This window comes from Myotis brandtii, unplaced genomic scaffold, assembly GCF_000412655.1.
Source record: "Myotis brandtii unplaced genomic scaffold, ASM41265v1 scaffold354, whole genome shotgun sequence".
Taxonomy (NCBI): domain Eukaryota; kingdom Metazoa; phylum Chordata; class Mammalia; order Chiroptera; family Vespertilionidae; genus Myotis; species Myotis brandtii.
In genome coordinates this window covers 570,641-585,377 of record NW_005363609.1, presented here as the reverse complement: position 1 = coordinate 585,377, position 14,737 = coordinate 570,641, and the positions used below count along the sequence as shown (strand labels likewise).

The window sequence follows — 14,737 nt, the reverse complement described above, 5'->3', positions numbered from 1 at the left end:
GGCGTGCAAATATCTCCTTGGAGCTCGGGGTTTTCATGTGAAAACGAGGACAGAGGAGAGCAGTCGAGGATGGCTGGAGCTCAAAGACATCCACCTTAGCAGGGCCCTGACCAAGCTGCTGGGAGATGTGCAGGGTCGGGTCATGAACGTGCCGGATTATGGAGTTGAATCACCTGGACGGTGGTCTGGAGCCCATGGGAATGGAAACACCCTGCTCACGTGGCCGTTCCTGTTTGCCAAGTGCCGGGGTGGGGCGGCGCTGTCCATGCCTGAGCTTCGGGTGGCCAGGGAAATCATTTTGGCCTTGATCCAACTAGGTTCAGAGAGTATGAAAAATTGCTTCTCCCAAATACCAATGCCTTCAGTCCCGTGGAATGATACTGCTGTGGTGGTGTAAATATTTCCAGGGACCATCTACAAGTTTTGTTAGAAAAATTCCTATTGAAAAGCTGATACCTATTATTGCACATACACCAAAAAGTCAGGTTCTCTATCAAAATCTTATTTCTGCCCAAGGAATTCCTTGTCGACTTTACATAGCCCTCAGGGTTTGGGAAATATTTAGGATTTACGGATAAAAGGGCCAACATGCTTGTGCGTTGTCTTGATAACACAGAGTGAATAGAAGTAGGGTGAGACCAGACAAAATAAAGTCTTCACATCTCTCTATAAATTCAGATTTTACCTAACCCATTTTTACTGCATTGAAAAGTTCTCTCTTCTCATGTCTCTGGATTTAAAGAAAATGAAGTATCCATGTATACGTATGTGTGTGTAAGTGCACAGAGTTCACCGTGTAGCTTGTGAATTTGAGTCTTGAAGCATCTAGTAGAGTCGATGTGACGTTGCCTTAGCAGTATGGCATTTCTTCCTTTGTACTCAATCTGTGTCATTTTGTTTTCCAATTTTTGGGCCTTCTGAGTGTTACTAATTGTGGCCGAAAATTCTTGCAAAAGGTAAATAAATCAAAACCATCCATTTTCCCCACTGACAGTGAGTCACTCCCGAGAACTCAGTGGGAGAGACTGGACGTGGGGGGTCGTGAGGGAGTGTTCTTCCACTTCTGCTCGGAAATTGAATTCTCATAATTGTATTTTATAAATATTTTCATCTCTGGCTCGTAACCTGATTGCCCGCTTGTTGCTAAGGCCTTCCAAGGAAGGGCGAGGTGGAGGTGGAGGGGCCCTCTTCTCAGGTGTGCCCGTGGCCCCAAATGGAAACCAATCAAGGTGCGATTTATGTTCATTAAGTGCTTGTCAAAACTGAAAAATTTTCTAATCAACAGCAATCTAGCCTCGGCCCCCTCGATGGCGGCGAGAGCCGCCTCCTCGAGCGGCTATTTGCCTGTTACAACTCTAGGCTAAAATCCGCTGATGATTACATTAGGCTAAGCTGCGAAGTAAATGAACCGTGTCTTATTTAGGTGCCGGGAGCTGCAGTGTAGTCCTGCCCCGCAGGGCACTTGATAGCGCTTTATGGCTTTAAAATTAGTGTAGCTTCCCATTTGCTGCAGGGTGCTGCCTGTTATGCCTTTGAACTCAATAAGCAAAGGGAAGGCGCCTTTTGTTTTCCCCCTTCGTTTTCCTCCCTTGCATCTCAGCAATTTTGTTTTGCATCTTTTCCAGACGGCATTTTGCAATAAAAATGTCTGACTACCATATACATGCCTCCCCCACAAAAGGAGGGGGGGGAGAAAAAGTGGAAAATGTCACGTGTTTGCAGAAGACCATTTTCCCCCTATTCTACGAAGTGAACAACAGCTTTGCAGGCCATCCCTGATGGCTCATCATGTCAGAATCTGTTCCCAGAATGGGAACGGCACCTCTGCTCAGGAAGTGCCCACGTAAGGTCCGAGGGCAGCGCTCCGGGATTCCCATCCGGCAAGAGTAGTCAGAGCTAACGTTTGTGGAAAGAACTCGGCCTTCTTCCAAGCACTCCCTCTATTATCTCAGTTAACCGACACAGCAGCCCCACGAGGCTAGGTCTGTTATGAGCCCTTATTTTTAAAGATGTGGAAATGGGGACCGAGAGTGACTAGGTGACGTCCGTCCCCCGCAGGTGTGGCTCCGAAAGGCCCGGGCTTGGACCCCCGACGAGGTCACTCTGAAGCCCAGCTCCGGTCAGGAGGAAGCTGACTGTGTTTCTGCAGACTTGCTTAGTTTAGGAAACCAGAACATTCTATTACCGAGTGAATGGACTACTGTGCATTTGAAATGAACCTGATTATATTATTGCAAACCTCCTTGGTGGGCAATAGTGTTAGGGAAACAGAATAACACCTGTAAAAGCAAAGCATGAGGGGAGGGGGGATAAACAACAAGACTTCTCAACAGGCCAGTGAAGGTTTAAAGACTAGAAGAAGTATTTAAATGTTGTGATGGGCAAGAACTGAAGTGGGCATTTTTCTGTCCTGCGTTGGGCCCCATGGCAGAAGAACAGGCCTCTAGTGATCATCAGTGCTCTGGAGGACAGATGTGTATGCAGATGTGTATTTCTTCTGTCTTAAAAATCTGTCTTTAATTGTTGCAGACTACAGCAAATTCACCCAGAGGAATCTCAAGGGTTTTTTTGTTTTGTTTGTTTTTTAAATACTTTTTTTAAATTATTATTTTAGAGAGGAAGGGAGATGGAGAGAGATGTAGAAACATCAATGATGAGAGAGAATCATTGATTGGCTGCCTCCTGCACGCCCCCTACTGGGAATCAAGCTGGGCAATCCCGGCATGTGCCCTGACCAGGAATCAACCATGACTTTGTGGTTCATAGGTCCATGCTCAACTACTGAGCCCTGCCGGCCGGGCAGGAATCTCAAGTTTTAAAGAGTTTCAGACCTAGTATCGATCATTATGGTGACAATTCCTGTATAACTCAGAATTTCCAAGATCCACCTGTTTCAAGCCATCTGTGATTATTAAAAGTCACCTGGCCCAGGAGTGACATTGGCTCCTTGACATTCATTGAGGTGAAGTTCCACTCCCGCCTGCCTTTGGAAGAGGCGCCCGGCGGCTGAGAAGACAGGAGGCCATGTTCGTACCCCACACATTCGTTTTGGGCAGCCTCAGTTCCAACACGCATGGGCCAGAACTGGTTATATTCACTTTAACCTACAGTGAGGACAATCTTTCTTGCAGGGGAAAGACAAGACACTAGGTCAATCCAGTCAAGAAGCAAAAGAGGCCCGGCCGACATGGCTCAGTGGTTGGGTATCAGCCTATGAACCAGGAGGTCACTGGTTTGATTCCTGGTCAGGACACATGCCCAGGTTGCAGGCTTGATCCCCAGTGTGGGGTGTGCGGGAGGCAGCCGATCAATGATTCTCTCTCATCATTGATGCTTCTGTCTCTCTACCTTCCTCTCTGAAATCAATAAAAATATATTAAAAAAAAAAAAAGGAAGCAAAAGAGATTCACAATGCAGTGGGAATTTTCTGCTGTTTTGATTTACATGATAATAACCTCTCTCCCCCCAGCCCCTACCCTGGCTACTGTTGGACTTCAGCCCATGTTGTAAGAAGCCCACAGGCTGGAGGACTTGCCTTGGCTGTGGGTTCGGAGCTCTCGGTCCGTGAAGCCTGCCCACAGACCCTCACGAGGCTGCACCAGCCGTCTCTCACCACGTTGCTCACCAGGCCCAATAAAGCACTTGTTCAGTGAAGAATCAGATTTCGGCCACATGAACATGGGTGTGCCAGGCACCTCCTTCCTGTGGTGGCCACACGTCACACTGACGTGTGTTTACAAGCACTGTCTTTACGGAGCCCCCCTCCCAAAGTGAAGCCCTGGAATTCCATTGGCTGTCGTGGGAAACGCTGTGGTTTCTCCTCTAGAGGGCGCTTCACTCGGACGCTGCCTCCTGCCGCACCGCTGGAGAGCAGGAGAAACGGGCTCCTTTGAGATACCTGACCTGAAAGGACAAAGCCAGGAGATCTGTCAGAGTTTTACGATATTTTCGTAGTGATTTTAGGGCATCACTTTCCTCTGTGCCGTGGCTATGGGCAAGGCCAGTGTTTGTTATTCACAAGCGCTGGGCTTGCGTGTTCGCTGGGTCTCCATGAATGGATGGTACTCTGTCCATCTTTATAGATTAGTTTCCTTTGAAAACAGTATTAAATGGGGTTTGGGAATCGCAGTACATCTAACAATGGTGTCTCTTGCATACTTTTTTTTTTTAATCCCAGAAGCGAGGGTTTTTAAAAATAGAACTTGTACAAACTACTGCTTCGTCTTTGAACGTGGGCGTTCATGAAGTACCAGTGAAAACAGGTGAGGAGTCACTCCTTCTCGCCAGAAGACACAGGTCTGCAGACCACTCCTGATTTCTTCACAGAGGCCCAGGTCTGTGCCCCCAGATCCGTGCACAGTCGCACGCTCAGAGCCCTGGCTGTTCCGACACTTGTAGTTCTCAAACCTGCGGCCTCAGGACCCCTTCATTGTCCTAAACACTGAAGCACTTAAAAGAGCTTTTGTTTCTGTGCATTATATCTGTCAATATTTATCGTTAATTAAAACAGAAAATTTTGAAAGTTATGTAATTTAAAATAGGAATAATAAACCATCGATTATGTAACGTTATTCTATAAATAAGATGTTTTATGAATAATATACTTTCCAAAAGAAAATCGTGAGGAGTGTCATGTGCATTTTTTCGAAGCTCTTTGCTGTCCGGTTTAATAAAAGACAGCTAGTTGTCATGTCTGCTGGCGCTTCCTTTAACCTGTTGTGATATGTTGTTTTGGTGAAAGTGTCTGAGGAAACTGTCTGCTGATACAGTTATTTTGTTAGAAACGGGAGGAGTTTTTGGCCAGCCGTTTCAGGCCACTGTGCATGTTCTTGGAGGCGGCTAAAGCTCAGAATGCAGTGCGGATCCGAAACCGTGTCACTAAATGTTCATTCTCTGCCGCATTGGAACCCCTAGAACTGCCTTGCATTTTGAATCCTCTTGCGCTCATGCATCGGTCACCTCAGAGGTGTGTGTAACTGAGGTATGCAGAGTTCCAAAGGGTGACACTCTCATTCCGTCGTGTCCAGAAATCACATTTGTAGCACCACCACCGTTGTCGTAACGTCTGTCTCATTTGGAAGGTGCCAAGCTCATGGTGAGACATACAGGTTTTGAAAATCCTCATTGCCATGGGAAAGCTCAAATTTTATCATTGGCCATAAATACTGTTTTCAAGAAAATGCCTGCCAAATACGCAACACGGAGTAATTGTAGTTAAAGTCTGACATGGTCGTTCTTTCGAGTAAAAAGGGGCTAGTTCAGCTCACAACTCACACAGCCGTGGAGATGCTTCTCTGCAAGGTAACCCTCAGCCTTCGGGACGCAGCCGGAACACTCTGGTGCTTTCCAGGTCCCCACCCAGGAAATTAAAAATTAAAAAGGCATGTACTCAAGGGTTGAAATTTTTTAAAAATCAACTTGGGGGGGTGCCTTTTTATAAATTGATTTTAGAGAGAGAGAGGGAGGGAGAGGGAGAGAGAGATTTGTAGTTCCACTTATTTATGCATTCATTGGTTGATTCTTGTATGTGCCCTGTCCAGGTATTGAACCCGCAAGCTTGGCATATTGGGATGATGCTCTAACCATCTGAGCTACCCTGCCAGGGCCCTGGGGGTTTCTTAAGAACATTTTGAAGTGAGACTGTTCTTGTTTGTTTGTACTTAAAGAGGGTTGCCATGAATACAGTAATGAGTAAAGTAGCCCAGTTTGGTTCCACTTGTGCTAAGGAGCCCGCAGGTTTAGCCACCATCACTTTTGCAAAGTCAAAGCAACTTTCAACACAGTGAATAAGGCAGACAGTGTCTTGGAATTGTTTTAAAAATAGTGTTTAACTTGTAACCCCCCCCCCCACCCCCAAAGTGTTTCCAGGACCACAATTTGAGCACTGCTAAGGTAGATAATGCAAAGAGGAAAAACCCAATTAGATTAACCATGGCAAAAAAAAAAAAAGCAAATGTCAGTATGTCCTAAGTTATCTAACTTCGACGAGATATTACATATGAATGGAAAATATTAAATTTCTCAACATTTATTATCGGGAAAACCTAATTGGAACTAAGATGTCCATTATTTTTTCCACCATTTAATTGTGAAAATGAAGTATCTTCATACTTTTTAGAAGTGTGTGTAAAACGGCATGTTGTTGATTGCACCACCTGTGCGTAAGAGAGTAGACCTTCGGTGCATGTCTGCCTTTGAGATGCCAGTCCAGCCGTCTGTGCAGTTCAGTTCAGCTTTAATTCCTTGTTAACTGCCTTCGGTGCCCCTGTGAACACATCGGGCAAACCATCTTTCACCAGACAGCCACCGGTAACGTCCGGACGGGAGGCAGTGCGAATCGATGGAGTAAGAGTATTTTTAGGGACTGTTGATGGATTGCTGTATTCTGCGCTTAACTTGAAGTGCCAGATGCCCCAGAGCTGACTAAGATGAACTCGCCATTTACTGAGCACTGTATAGACTGTGGAGACACACGCATCTCCCCTTGGTGGTTTTGGGGAGAACGCCTGCGTTTTCTTAAGCAGCCTCCTGCGGTACTTCCGTGTGGACTCTGGGCCATCTCCTTGCAGAGCACAGTGTTATACAATTGACAGTCTCCCGGTCCTGGTGATGTGTAACTGTGAGGTTTTAGGACAGCCTTGGACAGCAGCCTGTCTATCAGTTCTCCGTGTGGGGGGACCTGGTACACCCAGGCACTGATGACTGACCCTCCTGGTGGCAGCCCCACAGAGGTGGCAGCAAGCTGGAAGCTGTGGCTCTGGGCTCCTCTCACTTGCTAGCAGGTTTCTCTCACTGCAGCTCATTTGCATCTGGGACATCAATTAGCATGTTTGTTGAGGCTAATTGAATGAAACTCAATCATAGCTCTTAATTGCTTGACTATGTGAAAAGAAATCACATTAATGCAGCTAATTAAGTGTACGGCAATAGATGCAACATAATTAGGAGCGAAATGCAAAAAACAAGGGATGGCGAAGGTGCGGAGCCTGGGTGCGGGGGGACGCAGGACGGTGGCGGAGCCAGCCACGCGTCTGGACGGGTCCCTCTGCTCCAGCGCCTGCTCGGGAAAAATAATCCACATGATGAGCGTGGACAACTTGAGAAGAAAAATGCAAATAGGTTTGCAATTACTACTTTTTCAAGCTGTTGAGGGGCAGGAGATGGCACCTCTGGGGGGCCTGGCTCTTGAGTGGGCCCCGGGGACTTGTTAAGTGCTGTTTAAAAGTACTTGGCTTTGAATTACCCTCATGCCTTGTTAAAGGGTTTTTTCCCCTTTTATCTTCGATCAGCATTTTCTACAAGGAACATGGAGAAGGAACATGCATTTGCATATCAAAATCGAGCTTGCTGTCTTTACTTTACCCAGGGAGTCCCTGCCTCAGACCCATCCAGCTGCACAGCCCACTTCAGAGGATGGGGGACAGGGTTTCGTGGTTGTAGCTTTAATTCCTCCAGTACCAGGCCCAGGAGAGATGAAAAAGATGAGTTTATTCTTTCAGAAACAGGAAGCTCAGTGTCATTCCTCGTGGGAGAAGCTAGAAGCCATGTTCTCGCGGCTCCCTCCCGCCACCTGTTGCCGGAGCTCCGCCTGGAGGGGCCTTTATGGTGTAGGACATGCCTTTAGTACAGTTTTTAAAAACTGTGGTGACTTGAAATATAAAAATGGCCAAATTTATATTCCGATTTTCCCCCCAGCTCGTTCTTGTGAAGTTTCAGCGCCTAAATAACTCAGGCAAGAGAACAGATCCCCGGCCCATGCTGGGCTCGAGACAGATGTGTTCCCTTGGCGCGTTCAAACCCAAGGAGTAGGCTCTGCGTAGATTTCTATAATAATTTTGAATAAAATGTCCTGGTTATTGTATGTTGAAACGTGCCCATTAAAAGAGCCCTGCTGAGGCTTAGTCACTCTCTGATTAGCCTCATTTTAGAGCCCATAAGCAATAAATGCTCAATTACACTCCTGTTATTGTATTTTAATTTGTTAAGAATTGGCATTAAAGAAGAAAGTTATAGCAAGTTGATATTTTTAAAGGAGTAACTATGCAAGAAGGAATTCATTATTTACAAGCCTTAACTTTGGTTTTGAAACTTGGCCTTGCCTGTTTTGGCAGCTATTAATAGAAATAAATGAAATAGGCTTAAGAATGACCTCTTTAATGACCTTGACTTGTAGCCCTACACTAACCAAAGGTCACTTTCTTTGAGGTGCTTTTTGTTCCCATCCTCAACACAGGGAGCTCAACCATGAGTCCGCCTACATTCCCTCCAGTCCACCTGTCCTGCAGTCTGATTTAAGGATAATAGCTTTCTTACATCTTTGGTCCACATCCTTTCAAACCCACAGCTTTTTTCATAGTCGGTTATATTTGGGGGAGTTTTCCAAGCATCTTGATCTCCATGTGAAGTTTTCAGTCTGTTCCCAGCTGGACACAGCCTCCCTTCCCCAAACCCACAACTGTCCTCCAGGGTGGCTGTGGCCGACCACCCCTCCTCACCAGCTTGCCCCGGGGACATTGGGGTGACCCTCCCTAAGCCCCCCTGGAGCTTAAGTGCACAGCTTGGCCAGCCCAGGGAGGGCATGGCTGGCACCACTGAGGCAGGCCCAGCTCACTCCCCTCTGTTGGCCCCACTGGGGTGCAGCCTCTGACCCCTCCCCCACGTGTCTGTCCCACGGTCCTGCGGGTCCCGCCTCAGCACGAAGAGCTGCCATTGGAGGGTGTCCTTAGGAACCTGATTGCTTCCACTAAACACAAACCAGTGGGTTTTCCCCTTCATGGTCTAAAGGCAACCCACCAAGATCCTGCAAGGACGGAGTCGTCGATCCCATTTCCTGCTTAATCTTAAATCCTGTGAAATGTTACTCACCCACGAGCGGTTCAGAATGTATCCCTTTCTGAGGAGTGCTATTGATTTCATAATATGTCTACAGAGACACGGGGCTCATTGCCCCCCAAAATGCAAGAAAGCGTCGATAACTCCTAATCTGCCCACAGGCCCCTCACCCTGGCTCTCAGTGGCCTTCTCCCCACTGCCCCCTCCAGGCAGCTTCAGTCTCATCGAGATGTTTAACGGCATTGCCCTCTGAGACAGAAATGTCACTGCACAATAGTTCTGCTCCGTGGAATTGTGGGTAAACCATCCAGGAGGGGCCCGGTTCCCCGTGTGCCGTCGCATAAGCAACAGTTCAAACAATATGACTTCATGTCCATGCTCATTTTCTACAGCTGGTTCTTGTCCCCTGTGACGGACCCGTCTGCTTTGTCTCCTCATCTCTCCAGGATCTGGGTTAACGCAGGACTGGGAGGCAGAGCTCCGACTTCCGTATAACGGGGAGGCCCCCTGTGCTAGGCAGAACAGGGCCTCCTTATTTTCGGAGCATGTGCCACAGGGGAAAGGGCTAGGATTACATACAGCTCATGACATCCACTAGAACGTCTTGTCCCAGTTGGTGGAAGGTCTGCTTTTTTAATCTATCTTGGCTGTTTAACGTTTGAACAGGATTACATGCAGAACGTTCACGGGAAAGAGATCGACCTTCTGAGAACCACTGTGAAGGTCCCCGGGAAGAGGCCCCCCCGCGCCACGTCGGCCTGCGCACCCATCTCCAGCCCCAAAACCAACGGCCTGTCCAAGGACATGAGCAGTTTACACATCTCACCCAATTCAGGTAAGCTGAAGGCAGACACACCAGAGAAGGCGTGCGCCGGCCGCTGTCCGTGGTGCTGGCTGGGGACACGGCTGAGCTTGTGGGCTCGCTGAGGCGTTGGCCATGATGCTGTAGATTGAGGTCTAGAAGCCTCATCTCCTCCACCAGTGACCCCTCCCTCTCCCCCATGGGTTCTGTGACTGCACATGGTGGCACTCGAAGTACCAGCTGCACAAGCCAGCCCACGAGGTTGTCCGGAGCCGGGTGGTTGCTAGTGCGATTGTGCACGTGATTGAGGATTTAAGGGCCTTCGTAAAAACACGAATGAATTGTTAAAGGATCAAGGCTTCGTGTTAACTAACCCATAGGGACCAAGTATGTAAAAGGAAAAAGGCCGTGTGGAGCGAGATTTGAAGGAAACCCTTGGACCCATGGAGCATTGAAATGCCCTCAGCGTTATGTCATAACTGTTGTGTAATTCTTTGACACAGCGTTCGTTTTCTTTACTCTCCTTTGAGGAAGCGCCTTCTCAAAGTTAGATGTGCTGAGACTTACCTGGCAATTGCAAACCATTCAAATGCCATGGTTCCTTGTTGGTTAGGAGTCTTTGCAAACAGTGGCAATGTGGCTTTGAGCTTCCACAATTACTTGTCGGAGGAAAGGTATAGGGACTGGTCAAGCCCTCCCACTGAACTCAGAGTCCTGCAACACAGAGACCTCTCTGTGTCTTTCTCCATCAAAAAGCCCCTCTCTTCCCTCCAGCTAGTCTTCCCAGAATAAACTTCTGTTCTGTGGTGGTTTCTGCATGTGTCTCTGCTTCTTAAGGATGCTGCATGTCCCTCTCTACAATGTGAAATGCTTCGAAAGAGGAATGGTGTGCTGACCCCACAGTTTGGCATAAATAGCATCGGTTGGGGAAAGCAGGATCATAAGAAGGAGCGAGAGTCTGGGGTCTATGAACCGGGGTTCTGCTGCTTGATGCCAAGGGGCATGGGGCAGGTAACTGTCCGTGCGTCACTACCACCTCAGGCCGACCTGGTCTGGCTTCTATGCGGTCACTGATGCGGTGGCAGGTGAGGTCACATGGAAGTGCCAAAAAACTCAGAAAGCACAATACAGACGTCACTGTTACTACTCATCAAAAGAACCAGGGCCTTCTGCTCACGGAGACCTTGGTTCATTCCAGAAAGGGGGTTGTTTTGCCTGGTCTCTGTGACCTGCTGACCCTCCTTCCAAGACATAGGTGACATTTTTCCCTCTTCAGGATGGTGTGCTCACTCTATGGGATAAGAAGAGGGAAATGACATGCCTGAGAAAACACTTTGTGCTGTCTTTGTTACTTTGTATTTATTTAAAAATATTTATTGAGCACATGGTGTGTGCCAGGATTTGGATGTGCTGTGGGAAATGAGTCCCTGAGCCCTAGAATGAGGATTAGTCACCTCATAACCAGCTGGTTTTCCTTCTCCTTCTAACCCATCTCGTCACATCTGTCAGGATGGGTTATTCAAGTCAAGAAACATTGATAGAATTTTTAATGCTAAGCACAGTCCAGGACTCTGGGACACAGGAGAAGAGGTAAGCCCTGCCCTCAAGAATGGCACCCTTTGGTGGGGGAGAGACAAGTAGACAGGTAAATATAGCAGCTCACGGCGGGGGTGCACCCGGGGAGGGAGACCCAGTGATGGGGTGTGTGAGCAGGGCTGTGCTGGGAGTGAAGCGGGGGCGGGACTCCGCCAGGCACCTGGGATGCAGTGTTGCTTGCATGAGATTTGGAGTCTGAACTTCTTTATCTTCAGATGTATGATCAGCTGCCGCTTGCATATGGAAAGTGTAATGTTGGGTAACAAATAGAAAATCCAAAATGCCACGTAACCTTTATCCCATCCCATGGAGTCGGGTATGTCATGGCCTCTCCCGAGGGAGGGAGTGTGGGTCCTCCTAAGGCCAGTGTTTCAGAACCCAGTTCACTCTCTTTAAGACTCTTGCTGTGGACGAAAGGGGGTGTGGGGGCACAGTTGAAATCCCTTTGCTATGGCTGCACCCTCAGTTTATTACTACTCATCCTTTTTTAAAAATATATATTTTTGTTGATTTCAGAGAGAAAGGGAGAGGTTGAGAGAAATGGAAACATCAATGATGAGAGAGAATCATTGATCGGCTGCCTCCTGCATGCCCCTTACTGGGGATCGAGCCCACAACCCCAGCATGTGCCCTTGACCAGAATCGATCCCAGGACCCTTCAGTCCACAGACCAATGCTCTATCCACTGAGCCAAACCAGCTGACCCTGAGCCAGGTTAATCCCCACGCAGGAAGCCTGGCCGATTTCCCTCTATTTGGCTCACAGGCAGGGACGTGGAAGTTGGGGTGGGACATCTGCAGGAGCAGGTACGGCTTCAGGGGAGAAAGTGCCTCACAGTCATTCGTGGCAGTGAGAGATGTGGCTCATTCCTCTTAAGCATGCAGGTGACGCCATCGGCTCGTGTCCAGGAAGAGTGAATGACCCTTCATTCTGTTGTTCAGAGGGTGTGCCCTCACATGAAAAATCCCAACACAGAAAATTTAATTAGAAGTAAATTGATGCTATTTTTATGGTAAGGGATGGACTCTTAGCTAAAAATAGGCATTAATTATTTTTGTTATTTTAGAGCTATTTGCCAAAGAACTGGCATGGTATTTCCCCCTATCCTCACTCTCCACTCATTTGAGTTCTGCTGTTCTGTTTTAGAGCTCTGAGTTAACTAGAAGTGTTTCTTTTTTGCTTTCTTTTTTTTATTATTCATTTTTTTTATCTTAGTGTTATTGAATTAGATCAGTGTTGTGTACCTTTCTTTCCAGTAACTTTTCCATTCACATAGACCCAACACATGTATGTACCTAAATCTTTGTGCATAACACTTATTATTGTCTTAAAAGTCCGTGTGTGGCTCTGGCCAGTTGCTCAGTGGTTAGAGCATAGGCCTGTACACCAGAGGGTCATGGGTTCGATTACTGGTCAAATGCATGTACCTGGGTTGCAAGTCCCATCCCCACCCTGGGTCAGGGCATGTGTGGAAGGCAATCGGTCAATGAGTCTCTCTCACATCCATGTTTCTCTCCTCCTCCTCCTCCTCCTCCTCCTCCCCCCTCCCTCCCACTCTCTCTAAAAATCAATGGAAAAAATAACCTCGGGTGAGGATTTAAAAAAAAAGTCCATATGTGAAGTGACTCAGTCAATGGGTATAAGCATTTATAAGGCTCTTGATTCATATTTCCAAATTAATTTCTAGAAAGGTTGCATATGCAGTGACCCTCCATCCATAAAGTGAGTGCCCATTTAACCCCCACACATTTGCTAATATTTCTATTTAAGTATCATTTTTAGACTCTCTGCTAATCTGATAAGCAATAAAAATACCCCATGCTTGGTGTATTTGGATTTCTTCAATTAGTAGTGAGATTGAACATCTCACATGTTTATTGGTCATACTTATTACTTACATTGTAGTTGTTTAGAAGTATCCCTTGCCCATTTTTGTACTGGGTGCTTGTTTTTCCTTATTGATACGTAAGAACTCTTGGTATAGTAAGGATATCAACACTTTATAATATTTCCCCAATTTCTTAGTTTTTTTATACCACATGGTCTTATTTACATTTAGAGGTTCCCCCTTTTTAATATATAATCAAGTCATGTCTTTTACTTCTCTGGTTTCTACTTGGAAAGCCTTCAATCATCTTGAAATCAGAACATAATTCATATATGTGTATTTCTGAGTTTTGTCATTGCAGTGTTTCTTTTTTTTAGACATATTCAACTTTTTATTATAAAAGTTTTCCAACATACTGAAGAGTTGAAATAATAGTATAACGAATGACTATATACCTTCCAGATCCTTTAAAAAATTTTTAATCACTAATCCACCTTTAATTTGTTTGAGTCTAGTATATGTGATAGGACATCTAATTAAACTTAATTCAAATAGGTAACTAACTGTTCTTTCTCTCTTTGGTGAATGTTTCCCTTCCCTCTTTATTCTATTGGCCCCCTTTATTGTAAACTAACTCATTTAATTAAATGAGCTCTGTGTCTGCGCTCAAGAATGTATTCCATTGATCTGCTATTCCCACATTGTCTGACCTGATGCAGATTCATCACACTGGCTTTATCCTCCAATTTTTCTTGGCTATTGTCATGCATTTGTTTTTTCCAATAAACTTCAGAATAACTTGAAACCCACTCCTTCCCCTTAAAAATAACCTCATGTGACTCCAATTGTCACTGCTTTTACCCTGTCAGTTAATGGTGGAAAAACATCTTGACCACAGTTTCCTATCATGGAACTCAATTATTTCCCATTTTATTCAGATTTATTTTCTATCCCTTAGTAAAGTTAACACTTTTCTCATTTAGCTCCTGTATCTGTCTTGTTAATCCATTCTGTTAGTTTATAATTTTTGGTGAAATTATAACTACTATCGTCAGAAAGATTTAAGAGGTTAGTTATTGTATCCATAAAATGAAACAAACAAAAGGTTGAAAAACCAAGGGGTTATTGAAAATTAAAGAAAAAAGATTGACTAGGTAAGTTATCTTCTAAATAACATGGCTAACAACACTGTGGGGAATCTAAGATATAACAGAAGAAAATATGCTAGAGGTGAGGAGGACATGCTGGGGCCTTCCCGTCTGAGGAGTCAGGCACCGAGATAGATGGGGGAGGAGGCTCTGTAAACGTAGAGAACAAATGAGGTAGGAGAAGAGGCAGGTTACCTACAAAGGAAGGGAACGATGGAATCTTCACCTCTAACAACACTACTGCGAGATAATGGAAGAATTCCCTTCTGAGGATCAATAACTTTGAACCTGGAAGCCTATGCAATGGCAAACTATTATCAATCAAGAGTGAAAGTAGAAAAAAAGACTTTCAAAAAATTTTTTTTATCTTTATTGAAAGTATTTCAGATATCCCCTCTTTTTTCCTCATTGACCCTCCCCCCTCCCTCCCCCCAGGCCTTCAACATGCTGTTGTCTATTCATGGGTTATTATGCACATACGCATATAAGTTCTTTGGTTAATCTCCTCCTCCCCCCCCCCCCCCCACTTGT

The 14,737-nt window shown here is 46.0% G+C and overlaps 1 protein-coding gene across 7 annotated transcripts in view; it reads left to right on the top strand.

Moving 5' to 3' along the window:
• The window catches only part of AGAP1 (ArfGAP with GTPase domain, ankyrin repeat and PH domain 1), a 411,226-nt gene that overhangs the window by 267,290 nt on the left and 129,199 nt on the right, over positions 1–14,737 (top strand). For 6 of the 7 annotated variants that reach the window (XM_005871712.2, XM_005871713.2, XM_014544150.1 and 3 more), the window contains one exon: positions 9,499–9,667. In XM_005871712.2, the coding sequence (XP_005871774.1) occupies positions 9,499–9,667 (169 nt within the window). Of the gene's footprint in view, positions 1–3,469; positions 4,437–9,498; positions 9,668–14,737 lie in introns of those variants that run through there. The other variant, XM_014544152.1, reaches the window with a different exon arrangement.